At 31.0% G+C, this 16,302-nt stretch overlaps 1 protein-coding gene across 1 annotated transcript in view; it reads left to right on the top strand.

Annotated features, from left to right (window-relative positions):
• LOC129234013 (mitotic spindle assembly checkpoint protein MAD1-like) overlaps positions 1-16,302 on the top strand; it is a 71,475-nt gene that overhangs the window by 28,192 nt on the left and 26,981 nt on the right. The window contains exons 4-9 of the mRNA XM_054867917.1: positions 2,213-2,265; positions 4,197-4,268; positions 9,482-9,563; positions 11,164-11,294; positions 11,534-11,704; positions 12,908-12,994. Of these exons, the coding sequence (XP_054723892.1) occupies positions 2,213-2,265; positions 4,197-4,268; positions 9,482-9,563; positions 11,164-11,294; positions 11,534-11,704; positions 12,908-12,994 (596 nt within the window). The remainder of the gene's footprint in view (positions 1-2,212; positions 2,266-4,196; positions 4,269-9,481; positions 9,564-11,163; positions 11,295-11,533; positions 11,705-12,907; positions 12,995-16,302) is intronic.

Here is a 16,302-nt window from a genome sequence, read left to right as displayed (position 1 = left end):
TTGACGGGTCTGAAAGCCAACAAGGGCGCAACTGTTCACGCATTCAACTGAGATGAATCTGATACAAACAAGAACATTTTTGCAGTAGTCACTGGTTGCGATAGTTGAAAATAAATGCATTTTTTGTGAGAAATTTGGTTAGTAGAAATATTAGTAAATAATTATCTTTGTGATCGATGCTTCTTTCCGAAGATGGAGTGTTGAAATGTATGTTTGTATTATTGAATAAAAACACCATTTTCTTCCATCATAATATATTTGTTCTTTTTTTAAACGAAACGTTTCAGAGAGAATCTCCATTTTAACGGTACAAGTATCTGTAACATCAACAAATATTTTCAATCAAATTTGGTTCTTTGTAACATCAATCACTGTATATTCATAATATTTTAAAGTTGTGAAATTGAGATAAATTATCTGTGATAAAATTATATAAACAAATCAAGTTTCAATTTACATTACTTGGGTAGAATTCCACTTTTAAAATTTTTGGATCCATAACAATATCGTCATTTTTCTTCAGAAATTCATTAACACCCAAAACTCGACCTGTAGCGAGGTACAGACATTTATTTATTTATTTATTTATTTATATTGGCCTTTTAAATTGAATTTTTCAGTGCATCCAAGTGTGAATCCAAATGGATTCATATTCATAGATGTGAATCAGAAATGAGTTGGATTCATAGGCCTGAATCCGAATGGATTCGGATTCATAGGTATGAATCTGAATTTCGTATTCGGATTCACACTTGCAAATATGAATCTATTCGAATTCACACTTGTGAATATGAATGTATTCGTATTCGGATTGACACGTTAAGGTTCTGTGAATCAAATTTGGATTCGAATTTACGAATACAAATCTCCCCATCTCTGCCTATAACGGTGTTTTAAAGCTTCAATTTATACAAATTTCCATGGAGTCTCCTGTACCGATCTTTCTCTTAACAACTCCAAAGAGCGCCTAAAATTGTGTATTTGAAATTGCAAGTTTCAAAATCAAGAGATTTGATGAGCAAATCAGATCAATCAAATTAATAAGATTTTTTTTCTATAATGTGCTCTCCCCCTCCCTGCCCCTTAAAATAATTTTCTAGTTGCACCACTGTTGTGGGTTGTGATGTATGTACAATGTACGTGTGTGTATATACTGTCCCAAATTTTTTTTCTTCAAAAATGTCTTCCTATTGTTACACAGAAGTTATTACTTGTTTTAAATTACTGCTCACGTAGTTTTAAAGAAAATGTGACAAGTTATTAATAATTTGAAGAAAATAAAAAGAGATCAATGTTTTTTTTCTTTGTTTGGCACAAAAATTCTCAATCTGGCCCATGGCCGCCGGCAGAATTCACATGGAAAAGGATATAACCGCATGTAAATCGCTAAAAAAAATTTTTTGACTAGTTTTTTAATTTATTAATTTTTATTTGTTTAAAATTTTGTTAATTTTTATTTTGGGTTCTCAAAAGGTGAGGACAAAAAAGTTAATTCTGAGCAATTTTTAAAATTTTGAAATTTGACACCAATTTTGTTTTTATTGCATAGTATGTACACCTAGAACATCATATACAAGCATAAAAAGACAGCAGGCATTTATAAAAATTAATAAATAGCAAATTTAATGATTGGTCTGTAGGTAACAGATTTTGGACATCACCATAATGTAAGTTTCAGTTTTTGAACTTTTTCAATGAAAATTTTATCTATTTTTAAATTCTGCTATGTAAAATAGAGGATTTATGAAGTACTTGAATGACTTTATATACTTGTCTTTAAATAATAAAATTTTGTTATAGGTTTCGTAGAATCAGACCCCCACCCCACCCCTCCGTCTATTTTGCCAACGCCCCCTGGTTTTGGGGGACTTACTTTTCTGGCCCCCTCACTTTTTCAAGGCAGGAGCTGCCACTGTATATGCATATGAAAGAAATTTTTTTTAAAAAAATTTGCTTGACAGAAAGTGTTTCTTTAATGTCAAGAAAATTGTTATAAATTATCAAATCGGAAAGTAATTGACATATAAAAACATTCTAAACTTACAAATAAAAATATATTTTGCAATGCAAAAGAGTCCTTTTATTTATTTATTTTAAATTTAAAGAAAGTGTTTTGTTCAACATTAATTTTCAAATAGAAAAATTCTAATCCTCCTTGAATTTGATTACTTTGTAAGAATTTTAATTAATCATAAATTTTTTTTTTCATTAGCTTAAAAGCGAGAAAACTGAAATTGTTCGAAAACTGAACATTGAAATTGGAAGGTAAAAATTTTATTACATCACTTTTAAAATTTGTTTATGCCTTCTTGTTCAAAATTCTTTGAGCTTCTTGCATGTGTGTTTGTACAAAGTTTTTTAAGTACAGTGAAACCTCCGAATAGCGGACAGTCAAGGGACCAGAAGTTTTGTCCGTTATTGGGAGGTGTCCGCTATTAGGAGGAACTACTTAATTTACCTTTTTCAAAATGGGCTGTTTCCTTTGTAGAACACAATCGAAACAATTGCGAAAGGTTTACTACATTTTACGTCAAGAGTAATTAATCTGTTTTTCCTTAATAAAGGTATACTGACAGCACACACTTGTCTTAAAAAGCATTTAATCAATTAAAGTAATCAGTTAAAACAGTTTGACATCTCTTTTTTGCATTACAAGCCTGTTTCTCAATATAAATATTTAAATCATTTACCTTAGCAAGTCTTTCAGTGTCCTCTTTGCTCAGGAAAATGTTTTTCAATTCTTTACTGTGTTTCAGTGCTTCCGAAAATTCTCTACTTTTTATGGTTAATTTATTTATTTTATCTGGAGTATCACTATTGCATTATTGACAGTTGGCAATATGACCTTGAATATGGGCAAATCTTTTTCATGTCTAAAAATTAAACAACCCAACGAAACCACGGCGCCATAAAGCCGACTACTACCGCCGCTGGTCTGCTCAATTGCATCTCCCGAGAGCCCCAGTTAGAAAAAGCACCCAGTTTCCCATTTTTTATCTTAACTTTTGAATAGTAATTGTGTACAAAATTCATTAAAATCTTAAGAAAAACGTACGTTAATTGTTAGACTGACATCAGTTTTCACTTATCTGCTTCAATACTCTCAAAACTAGCCGTAACAAAATTATGACTTTTTTTTTTCTTTTTCATTTTTTGCTACTCGCAAAAAGAACCATGTCTTTTAGTTCTTTTTTTTTCTGCCCCCAACTTTTAAGCCCAAACGCTGCTTCTGCCCATTACCACCCTTTTAATTCCAAGAAACAGTGATAAGGAAATGACAGGGGGGGGGGAGAATATCAGTTGTGAAGGATGAAAAGCTTTGTAAGGCAAGCAGTTACTAAGATATTCCGTGAAAAGAAAAAAAAAAAACGGAAGTGCTACGATCGCAAGGGAAATTTTTTGTGAAATAACTGTCCGTTATTCGGAGTGTCCGTTATTCAGAGTGAATTACATGGAATGGCCTATATTGAGGGACTGGGACTTGCAAAAATGTCCGTTAATTAGAGGTGTCCGTTATTCGGGAGTGTCCGTTAAGGGAGGTTTCACTGTATTATAATGATATTCTTATTTATTTGAATTCTCACAGTGATATTCTTTATTATTATTTAATAAGTCTCTTTCAAAATTCATGACATTTCTAAGGGCAAAAATGGATTAACAAAGAAATTATAAAATGCATGAATGTAAAAAGTCTTTCAAACTTTTACTGACTTAATTTTAGATGAATAAGTTAGCCTACAGAGTTATCCTTTTTTAGCAATGATCATATGATCAAAATTAAAGGTTTTTTAAACATGAAAGTTATTAAAAGTTCAGAAGTAAAGGCAAATGTAACAAAAACAATAGTAGAACATTTTAAGCTCTTAAAAATAAGATTTAATTTAAATTAAAATCCTGTAATAAAAGAGCAACAAAGAACAATGCTGCTTAAAAAGCTGCTTTTCTTTCTTCATTTCTTCTATTTATGTACCTTTAAAATTTACTTGTTTTATAGTAAAAGCTTATTTTATTCGTATGCCTCTTTCACGTATTTTGGCCGGTATCTTGGGTGAATATATAAGCGAGAACTTTCATGTATATATTTATGTGTATGTATACATGTATATAATATATTTTATTAAAATATAATTGATGAATGCTGAGTTTTTGAAGCATTGTAGAACATTTTGCTTACAAAATATGTTTTTTTTTTATAGGTTAGAATTGAGAGTATCGATGCTGCAGGAAGAGGCTCAAAAATCAACTGATTATATTGAAGTCCTTAAAAGGTTTTGCTTTTTAAATACAATAGATAAACTCTCTTATGCTGAGCTCTGTCCAATTTATTTTTTACACATACATTAGAATGTCAAAAATTTTATCTAATTGGAATCATAGAGGTATTTCTGGCATTCAAATTGTTAGAATTTTCAAAATAACTAAGAAAATACTGTTTTTAAAAATGAGATGTCATTTAATCAAATGAAGAGGTTGTAACATACAATACAGTACACAACACTACAATACGTAATTACCCTTTTAAACAAAATTTAGCAAATGTTAACTATCATTGTTTACTGAACATAAAGGAAAAACTGAAAAATATTTACAGTACTGTATGTACTCTGTGAGGAATTACACAATATTTAAACTATGAAAAATTGAATGAAGTTCTGGAAAAAACACCAACTTGTGTCAGAATTTTCGAGCTTTCGCCTCATTCATAAAACCAGTCCAATTTGAAACTTGAGTGTAAAGTTTTAAGAAAGGCAAACAGTTTCAACAGAACTAAAGTGAGCAAATGAATGTGGTTTACTTTGTTTCTCATTTCTAAAATGTACTTTATGTTCTACATTTTATGTAAAAATTCCCAATTGTGGTATGAATGAACATCTACAGTAATGTTCTTGATATTCTATTTCTGTTCTGTATTGCATTTAAGTTGTGAAAAATGTTTAGCTTTATTTGAAACAATCCTAAAATGTTTTAATCCATCGTTGGATGAAAAGAATCATTACAAAATAGCTACATGCTTTCAAACAACCTATCAGTGAACAAAAGTAATCTAAATTCAATTTTAAATCTAAAATTCTTACATGCTTTTGAAGAACATGTCAGAATGAAGGTAAACAAATTTATATTGTTTAACATTAATTAACATTTTAATACAATAATCCCATGTCAAGTATGATGTTAATAATGTTTTCTATGGGCTTCTCATTAGTGAGAATAATTTTATTTAATGGAGTGGATCTGATTTCTATATATATATGTGTGTGTGGGGGGGGAGGGTGTTTTCTTTGTTAACAGGTAATCATTAATTTTGTTTAGTTCTTGGTATCTGCTTTGTTTGTTTCGTATGAGGCAAAGGGATGTAAGTGGTTTTTTCAAAATTTTGAGTAAAACACGTTCAAAATTCAGACCCTAGGTAAACTTTCATTATTTTTTTTTGAGCAATCACGATTTCTTATTGTTCTCATTTGACTGTTTTTGAGGTCCGTGCCTTTTTCAGCATGAACCAGAAGCCTTTGCAGCACCACCACCCACCGTCCTCTGCAGGCGGCACGGCGCGCCTGCTCCGGTCCTGAGCTATCCGTTTCTCCTTGTCGGAAGCGTCCATGTCCTTCACACACGCACACTCACACACACACGCCTACGTGCATACGCACAGGTCTACGCACACACACAAGCCTACACACTTACACACACAACTATGCACACGTAACGGCCCAGGAGGAGAGGCAGGCTTGGGGGGGGGGGGACAAGAGCTGTTTCTAGAAACAATAACTCCAATGGGTAGGGTCCTATCTCAGTTCGTGATTGCAAAAAACATAATTTGAATTCAAAATTTCAGAATTCAAATTAATTTTCTTATTAGCATCTACAAAGGCAACAAGTACAATCTCTGGCCGAAAAGCAGAAGAGAGGATCCGTACTGGTTACCTTGAAATGCTTAATTTTGGCACTTATGTCCCTTTGCTTCTCACTGTTTCATAAGACAGGGTGGCGACAGGAACTGTGAAAAAAAGTTCCCTGACTTTTCCCTGATTTCCCTGATTAGGTTTACCAAATTTCCCTGATTTACGTTACCAATGATAATGTTTTCTTTCTTTGCTGTACTTGAAATCCATTGTATAGTTGTAAAAAATGCAGTATTTTAAACGTTTTAAGTTGTGTAAAGTTGTTGAACTAAAGATATTTTAAAAAGATGCTCTTTTTAAATAAAATGGTTTTAAAAAAAATATCAAGTAAATTTTTTTGGGAAAAGAAACCCTACAAAACAGTATATTAAATTTTTCAACATGGGAAGATCATAGAAAATTAAAAAAAAAAAAACTTTACTTCTAGAAACCACTTAGCATAAGAATTTTAAGAAACTATTAAAATTACTCTTAAAATTGTGTATTTATGATAGAACTAAAAAGGAATTGAAATTATTTTGAGCTAAGTTTTCAAACAGTATAATACTTATTGCAAGAATAACAAGTAATAGTGAAAGAATTGAAGTAATGTAGTTGTTCTTATGCAACTAACTGACATATTTATGCAAAACCGATGAAACCATTTGACATCCATTCATAGGGAGCTTTTCTCTAATCAAGAACATAGGTTTTAATGAATGAATACAGCATTTTAACAATAAAAAAATAAAGATATTTACTTAAGTATACAAGTTAACTCTATTTCAAATTATTTCAGTATGTAACGAAAAGAAATCTTAGATTGCTTTTGTAACAAACAACTTTGAAATGCAAGAAAAAAAATCAATTAGTTAATTTCAAAACATATAAAAAAAATACAACTTGGTTATAAAATTAAAGAAGCCCTTAAGTCTGAAGAAAAGAAAACCTTTATAATCTGCGGTGACAACAAATAGTATAACAGCAAAAAACAAAGTTTTTTTTTTGTATTGAAAGTTCAATTTTAGTAATTGAATTAAAAACGTGAAGAAGTAATAACTTTTAAACTTTTATAGTATTGATTCAAAAACCAAAGACTTCTTCTTGAAATCGTGATTACAATACGCTAATTACTTCGAGTCATTGGAATAAATGCAAAGGAGCTAAGGCATAAATGAAAGCTTCCTCTTTGCCTGTATGGTTGTTTATTTTACGTAGCATTCAAAGCGTAAAAGGAAATTTCAAGCTAGGTAAAATAAACAACCTAACAGACACAGAAGCAATCTTAGGAAGTTCATCCTGTGGTTAATAAGTAAAATTCAATACTTTGACATTTATTAAAAAAGATGCACAAATATGCGGCAGTGTATAATCGCACCTCATTTATTTCCCTTTTTTTTTTTTGAACAGATAATTGGTGGAAAATGCGTAGGGAATTAGAGTACTTAATTTTGTAAAGCAAAAAAATTTTTTTTTCTTCATAAAATCAATTTTCCCTGATTTTTTGTCATTTTTTCAAAATTCCCTGATATTTCCCTGACTTTTCCCTGATTAATAAAGTTCCCTGACTTTTCCCTGATCTCCCTGATTTCCCTGATCTGTCGCCACCCTGTAAGATAAAGATGTGTTCATGAAGTTATGAAACCATCTGATGGGTAAACTGTTTCGTATTGGCTACAAAAAAAAAAAAATCTTCTTCAATATAATTCATTTTTCACCACTTAAGTTTTGCCTCATACTTCAAATAAAAGTAAGGAATCATATTTTTCTTATCTATTTAGCTATGAAATGAAGGAGAGGGGGAGGGGAGGGGTTCAACCGAACCAAGCACTGCGACCAGAGGTGTATTGTACTAGCCCCCAAACAGAAGTCTTAAAAAAGACCAGTAGCTGAGGCAAAATTCAACAAACACCTAATAGGAATGTTATAAATCTCCTATGGTTCAAGCAAATAACGACCAAGGTGTTCAAACTATAGGCAAACACACTTCAGTCTATTTAGCTATGTTGATAAATAAATTTTTAACCAAATTTTAATTTTGTATTAAATGATTCTTTTTTTTAGCCTACTTTCCCAGTAAAAGTTAGAGAAAGAAGAAAAAAGCATGAAAGAAGGCTCAATGCATCTTGAAAATAATGTGAAAAAAAAGTCAAAAATAAAAACAATAATTAAATAAATATCTAAAAATTGGAAAGTAGGGTATTGAGATGAGGGAAAATGTCTGTCGGCTGTCTGTCTGTCCCCGCCTAATAACTTTTGAGTGAATAGTCCGATTTGAACAATTTTTTTTTGTTCGAACGATCTCAATGAGGACACCTCATTCCCTGTATTTCACTTTTTGATTTGAACTGTTTTTCATTCAATTTTGAACAGTTCAAATCCCTTAACATTAGCGCCTACAGGGAAACTGAAAGTCAATGTAGATTCTGCATTTAAAGGCAGATTTACTTCAAACAAATTTTGTTGAGAATAGCTCTTGACAACTAACTCCTGACTCCAACTCCCAGAATTTTGGGCATCTGACTCCGAATCCTGTGCCCGACAATTAGTCAGACTCCGACTCCCCGACTTTGACTCTGACTTCGTTGCTTTAGCAAAAATTTATACACAGAGGAAAAATGACTGACTCTGACTATTGGATATTTGACTTGGACTTCTTTATCCCAAATTAAGTGACTCCGACTCCGCAAAACACTGGCAGAGTTGTGGACTTTAAGAGAAATGACCAATTACAATTCCGAGTCTTTGAATTAAATGCCTTTGGCTCCTGAATCTTACTCTTCTATCCGAAAATGAGATTGATTCTGACTCCGACTCCGCAGCCATGGTTTTTACTGTAAAATAATTATTGTTAATATGATTTGTTTTTATTTTCTTTCTAAAGTTTTAATTTATGCATTCAGGTGGAGAAATTCAGAGTCCTTTATGTTTCTATTTAAAGATATGCGCAGACAATTTTTTGTTTTCAACAAGGAAAATTATTTCTTTAATTGACATTTTATGGTTTCTATTTATTTTTGAAATTACCTTAATTCATTTTTAAAATTATTTTTTGGCAACAGGGGAAAAACAAATGATTTTTTTTGTTGATATGATGTATTTATTTTAATGGGTTTATTAATTTAATTTATTTTCTTTTTGAAAGCGGCTAAAGATTTTTTGTTAATGGATTAAAATTTGTTTGCTAATTTGTTTAAAAGGTGCTGCTACTTTTTCTGTTCGTTTATTTATTTTTTACACATATAATTCTTTAGATGAGGAAGTAATATTTTATTTCTAGAAATCAGCTTAAAATATTTAAAAAATTATGTTATAAATAATTTGTTATTTTAGCTAATTTTGAGAATTTTGATCAGATACTAGAAAGTCATATTAGTATAGGGGAAAGTAGGCTCGTTTAGTTCTAGACAGAACTTCTTGTTTTATATTCCCTTTTTTAACTGAAAAAAATTAGTGATTGAAGCTCCATGCAGAAGTAAATTGGTTAGCAATTATAAACTTTTGTTTCAAATGGGCGAATGATTTCATAGTTTTTTTGTCAAAAACGCTCAAAACTCAGAAGAGATTTTTTAGTTTTGTTAAACATTGCTTTTGTTTTTCAGGAAAAATATTGAACTGACGGACAAGGCAGCTTTGTGCAGTTCACTTGAAAAAGAATTGAATGATACTCAAGCTAGAATAAAAGTACTATTTTAAAATATATTCCTAACTTTTTTTTTTTACTTTCTTTTTCATTTCCTTTATTTATGTAAAACTTAATGAAATAAAGTTTCTTTTTAGTGAAAGTAATTTTTTTAGGTCAATTTTGATTAATCCTAGAAGTGAATCAACTGTAGTTATGGAAAATCTAACCTGGCAGCATCATAATGCTGTGATTATTGATCAAGCCTTTGCTATGCTGCCAGGTTAGGTTGTCCCAACTATAGTACACTGGTTGAATTTCTGCTGTCATAAAGAAATATTGTTCGTTGCACTTGTTTATGCTTTTCTTAAAATGAATTACTGTTGATCTCTTCATACAAGTGTTTAATCCAAAATGTTTAATACAAAATCACAGCTAAAACGAACATTTTTTTTTAAAAAGTTTGTTTTGCTATCTAATTACATTAAAAGTTTCATGTAAAGGGTGTTTTTTAGAGGTATAGAACTTTAAGTTGGCAACACTGTTTGATATATGTACCATTTTGATAGCTGTCACTTGTTTTGTGTTCAGTTCGGTTTGCCATTTCATCATGAATAGACAACAGGACGGTGCAACATGTTACACAGCGCGTGTCACAATTGATATATTGAAAGAAACGTTCGATGAATGAATAATTTTGCGTAATGGACCCGTGAATTGGCCTGCAAGATCATGCGATTTAACACTGCTGGACTACTTTTTGTAGGGCTATGTGGAGTCTCTGGTCTGCACCGATAAGCCACGGACGATTGACGCCTTGGAAGAGAACATTCGCCACCTTATTACTGACATACGGCCTCTATTGCTGCAAAAAGTGAGAAAATTGGACTTTCTCCGAGCTGCCGAGGTGGCCATATGACAGAAATCATATTTAAATAAAAATGGCAAAGAATCATCTTTCGAATAAAGCAACATTCATGACAATTAACAACATTTAACTGTGTTTTATTTGAACCTAAAGTTCTCTACCTCTAAAAAAAAATGCTCTTTATCATACATTCAGTAAATTGAAAGTTCATGCTATGACGAACAAAAATTTCTGACCTGTTTACTTGAAATGTTTGTGGTTGAATACTGTAATTTTCTTTTTTGAGAATTATTCATCATTTTGTTTGGTAGTAGAATTCTCATTATGGTATCCAGAAGAAAATATTAAATATTTCGCATAGAAAATAAAGCCGGTACATTTGTTTACCCATGGACCTTTAAATTTATTCAGAGATTACTGTTCATCTTCCAGTGTGGATTACAACCTATTCCAAGATTGTCAATTATCATCTTCCTTTTTCAATATTTTCCAAAAACATTAATTCATAAGAAATAAGTGATTTTTTTCCCTGAATGTACTAATTGATTAGAATGCGTATTATTAGTAATATTTTCTAAATATATAGATAAGCACTTCTTCGTTTTTCGCAATATCACTCATTCACGGTTGTTACGAATAATGGCTAATACGAATAAATTTGTGAATTTTTGACAATTTGTACTAACAGAGTTCAATTGTATTTATAGGAAAAATTATATCCTTTGCTTTTACTTATGTATCATTTGTTTTCTTTTAGCATCAGTTTGTACTTATGTCAATTCAATTTTTTTTAGTCTTTAGAAAATAAAATTGAAGCTGATAAAGATGCAGCGTTAATAGTAGCCAATCGACAAGCTGAATTAAAACTGCTTTCAGAACTGAAGAAAGAAAATCAAGTGTTGAAAGAAAAAGTTGCAAAGAATAAGTAAATGTTTTAATATTTTAGAATACTAATCTGCTATAACTTTGATCTGAGCCTTAAATGCTGGTTTTATGCTGCTTTTTATCACATTTGTGTGGAACTATGCTAGTTCTTCCATTTCAGAAACTTAATTATGCATTTTTAATTGTTATTTTCCAGCTATCGAACATTACATATCTTATTTGTTGAATATCTTATTGATCAATGAAATAATTTAAACTTTTTTCATATACTTATAATAGAGAAACCAATGTTCTACTATATCAAGAAAAATTATGGAGTTATCAAGAAAAATTAAAGCAGGCAGAGAGAAAAATATCAGTATGCACTAAATTACAAGGTGAAAATGAACAACTTAAAGCTAAACTTTCCCAGTGGGAAGATCTGTTTGATGATGAAAAGACTCCTTATAAGTAACTACAAATTTGAAGTACATTTTAATTTAATTTTTAATTATCTAAACATGTATCATTCTATTATACATATTAACGGATGTGTTTATCATTTTGTTATTCTTCACAGTAATATCATACATATTATCAACTCTTGCTCTCAGTTCAGGACTTTTTACAGGGTCCTATTTTTCTGATCCCCCCCCCCCCCCCCCCCCCCCCGTGAAAATCAAATCTTTTTAAAAATTTAAAATGTAAACCAAAAATAATGTACCAAAATGTATAAGATTTCTAATTTGCTTACTACTTTAGAAAGAAATGAGTTTTAGAAAGTCCAGTTTGGTTGTTTGGAATTTTGTGAAGGGTCTGTTTTGGTTATTTGAAATTTTATGAAAAGATTCTTTTTACTGGTGAGAATCATTTGAAAGGCTTCCTCTGGCTCGACCCTTGGTTCTAGTATTCATTTTCATAACTTCTGCATTTTATTTTTGTGCTTTTGACTTTAAAATTATTTCTTATTTAGATATCATGATTTGTATATGACAACCATTTCAATACCTACAGTAGGGTGGAGTGAAAAGTATAGGAAGAAACTTTCTTTTGTATATGCTTTTGGTTCAGGGTTAGAAAGTTATATTTTAGGTAGATTAGTTTAAATATTTTTTTCCAGCAAAATCTGTTCATATCTTCCAGTGTCCCAAATTCTTCAAATATAGTTAAAAATTAGTAATTTTGTGAAAATTTAATTTTTTTTTTTAAATTGTCGGCAGTGTTATTTGTTTAAATGTATTTTGGGGCACTGGAAAAAAAAAAGACTAAAATAGTTTTCTATGCATTATAGTATATTCAAAACAACTTTTGCAATCTCTGCCGATTATTTTTCCGGAATTTTGATTGTACTACTGTGCAGTCCACATTACGAAATCTAGTGCTGTACTAGATATTTGGAATGGAAACTGCATAGGAATGTTTTCTAATTAAAAGGATTCCCTTTTTCTGTGCCAGAAAATAAAACCTTATAAAAAAAAAATAGCTGGCATATTCTAATATTTTGTGTGAAACATTTTTGGGCTACCGAATTTGAGAATTTTTTAAATGTTAAATCCTAAAATTGGTGTTTAAATTTTTATGTCTTTAAGTGCATAACAAAATAGAGAGAGGTTTTGCTAATGTGCTTTATGTTGTTATTGACAGTGTCATCTTACATGTCTTTTTTTTTTACAGATCACCCACTGCCTTTTCTCGAAAGTTATCACAGTATCAGAAAAATGAAGCTGTTCTGACCAACAAGTTATCACAGCTTTCAAATCAGTAAGTGAGTATTATAACTAAGTTGAAAGTTCAAAAGCATAATTTGTTATTCATCTTAATTTTACATATATGTTAATATAATCAAACTTATTTTAGTAATCATTTTTCTGTGAAAGGTTCTTACACAAAAAGTAGTATTAATGCTGTTTGTAAACAGTGGCGTACCGAAGGGGGGGGGGGGGCGGAGGGGGCGGGCCGCCCCAGGCCCCGCTTTGACATAGGCCCCTAAATTTCAATTTTTGGTTTTCACCAATATTGTCGCATATCATGGTTTGAATGCTTAAACAAGTTGGCTTAATAAATCATAATTTTTTTAAAGAACAAATATTTGTTCACAGTGACTCCTCTTCGGGATCAATGGAGGGTTCATGATACCCAGGCCCCGCTTTGACATAGGCCCCAAAATTTTAATTCGTTTTCTTTTTCGCCAGACCTGCCTTATGTCATGGTTTAGACAAAAAAAAAGTTGTCTTTTTATGTAGAATGAATATTTTCTCAGTGCCTCTTGCCTAAACAAAGAGAGGGCAAATTATGTCCCACCGACCCCGCTTTGACATAGGCCCCGAAATTGTATCTTATTTTTTTCCAATAGACTTGTCATATACATCACAATTAGAAATATTAATCAGTTACCTATATATGCGAGTATATATCATAAATTTTGTTAAATATGACTTTTTTTTCACAGTGACCCATCCTAGTGTACAAAGGCACATGAGCGCTTGGACCACGAATTTAAGGGGGGCCCCAAATTTTTAAATTAACCAAACCTATTAAAATCGTTTGCTTTTATTTCGTTAAGTGCTTTCAGCAAAGTTTTATGCATTTTTTTTTTCAAACATTTAAAAAAAAAAAACGAATGCATAACAGATGCACGTTTATAATTTTTGATCATTACAGTATACAGCTAAAATATCTGTTTTATGTTTTGTTTTGTGTATTAAGACTACGATGGTCTAGTCTTTTGAAACCAAATTCAAACATATAACCAAGAAAATCCATTCCTAAATGAGCAGTTGTCTATCCTTTGTGGCGTTGGAAAAATCAGTCAGATAAATTTTTCTTTTTACCAGCTGCACTTCTGTGGTTTTAAGTTTCGTTTTCTGCCCGAAGCTATATATAACTTCTAAGAGCAAATCAGACGGACCCCTTCTGGCTCAAGCAAAGGGGACTTCCTTTTTGCTATGCCCCTTTCGACAGAATAAAACTGTTTAATTGGTCAATCCTTCGGGACTTTTGACCTTGACTGCATAATACCTCTTCCCATCCATTCTATACTCGATTGCAAGCTTACTTGACTATGGAGAAATGAGCTGCGGCCAAGAGAAAGAATTAGTTCCTAACGCTTTGTCCGATATTCGGGGGAAATTACGCTCTTCGCTTTAGAAATCGGGTCTATATTTTGAATGCTCTCATTTTTACATATGCATAAAAGATCAGTAAAATGTAGTTACTAATATTTTTAAAAAATATTTCAATTTATGAGTACTAATTGAATTTTGTAATGAAGAATTGCAACTTCTATACAACTAGATTAGAATTAGCTGCTTTAATTTGTTTTATATGTTTTTAAATATATACTTGGATGTTCAGATGCAATAAATTTTTAAGATACAATATTATTTTAAGACTTTTTTCTGTTTTTGATATTTTCTGACAAAGCACAATTTTATTAAAAATATAGTATTTACTTAATTTCACTTAAAACCATGTGTTTTACTGTGGTATTTACAATAGTGTCCGAAATCAAACCAACACTACCTGAAATATGTAAAAATGTACCACTTAAAGTAATTACTGTAATATATGGTACTAAGACATAGTTTGAAAAACTTCAGTTTCAATACCAGATAGGCCCCCATTCCGAGTAGCGCCCCAGGCCCCCATCCGTCTTGGTACGCCACTGTTTGTAAATAATTCAGTAAATTCAAAGTTCTTTCCAACTTTAGCTTAGATGAAAAAATTAGTAAGGATTTTGATTACTGCTATTAATCCTAAGTTAAAAATTTCACACACTTCTCCTGCAATCCAATAATTTTAGCTTAATGGTTTCAGTGTTGTTCTCTATGGGCCAAAATATGATGAAAACTGAAATCTTTGTTGTTTTTTTTTTTTATAATGCTAATGAAAGAAAGAACCTACAAAATGTTAGATTCCTTACTACACTATTTCTCAAAAACCGCTCTAATTTGCCAAATATTCAATCAATATTGTCTGGTTAGAATGTTCAGCTTAAAAAAATATCATAGTTAGAGGAATGATTGCATTGATTCTGACCTGCAAATTTGACATATTTGAACAGTTGTAACCTTTTACAATCAGATACCTCTAAATTTATAATTTAAAAAATTGTTAACATGTGCCTGTTAGATTTCATTAGCATGCTCTGGATTTTTGAAGATGGTTAAAAAATCTTTCAAATTACTCCCCTTTCTCATTACATAATAAAAACCAAAGATTAATTACTCATTATGAGTAAAAACTAGATATTAGTTTTCAAATATATAACTGTATAATAAAAATCTAATGATGGTGTCACAACAGCCAATGAAATCTTTAAGGCATTATGGCTTGAGAAAAATTGGGCTGCATTTCATAATCAGTTTGACTAAAGTTCACATCTTTATTTATTTACTAGTGGTACCTCCGCACGGCTTCGCCCGTAATAGAAAAATTAAAAGGTCTTTTGGTTCGCCTGTATTTACAAATAATGTATTGTGAATTTTCTCGTCAATTGGCTTGTACTCATGTTACGGTTACACGTTATGATAATTTCGTATCTCGCCAATTGGCTTGTGCCCATGTTACGGTTACACATTATGATAATTTCGTAATTTATGATAGTTTTTTTTTTAATTGGAATAAAAAAAGAACCACATCGAATTTTCGAAAAATCGCTTCGAGGTGCACACTAGGGTGGGCCGAAATTAGCCGAAAATTTTTTTTTTTTCGAAATCAATTTTTGGATAGCGCGCAAAAGTTGCGTAGTGAGCTAGTTAGCACTCACAAAAAATTTCTTGGATATTAAAAAATATCTAGCCGGCGCTATTTGACATTGAAAAACCGTAAAAAAAGAGAAAAATGAATTTTTGTCGAAATTTTTTTTAAAAAACTAAATTCCAAATATTTTGCTGGAATGCACCGAAAATGTTATATAATGAGCCAATTCGAGCCCATAAAATGTTTCATTGATTTTAATGAGCATTTAACCGCTCCTTTCCGACATCAAAAATTGGAGAAAAATGAAAAAATATTGAATTTCTTTAAAAACCAATGTGAAAATTATTTTTCAAAATTAAATCATAGAC

The sequence above is a fragment of the Uloborus diversus genome, unplaced genomic scaffold (assembly GCF_026930045.1).
Source record: "Uloborus diversus isolate 005 unplaced genomic scaffold, Udiv.v.3.1 scaffold_907, whole genome shotgun sequence".
Classification (NCBI taxonomy): domain Eukaryota; kingdom Metazoa; phylum Arthropoda; class Arachnida; order Araneae; family Uloboridae; genus Uloborus; species Uloborus diversus.
The sequence above is the reverse complement of the archived record's forward strand: the minus strand, read 5'-3'. Positions and strand labels throughout refer to the sequence as shown.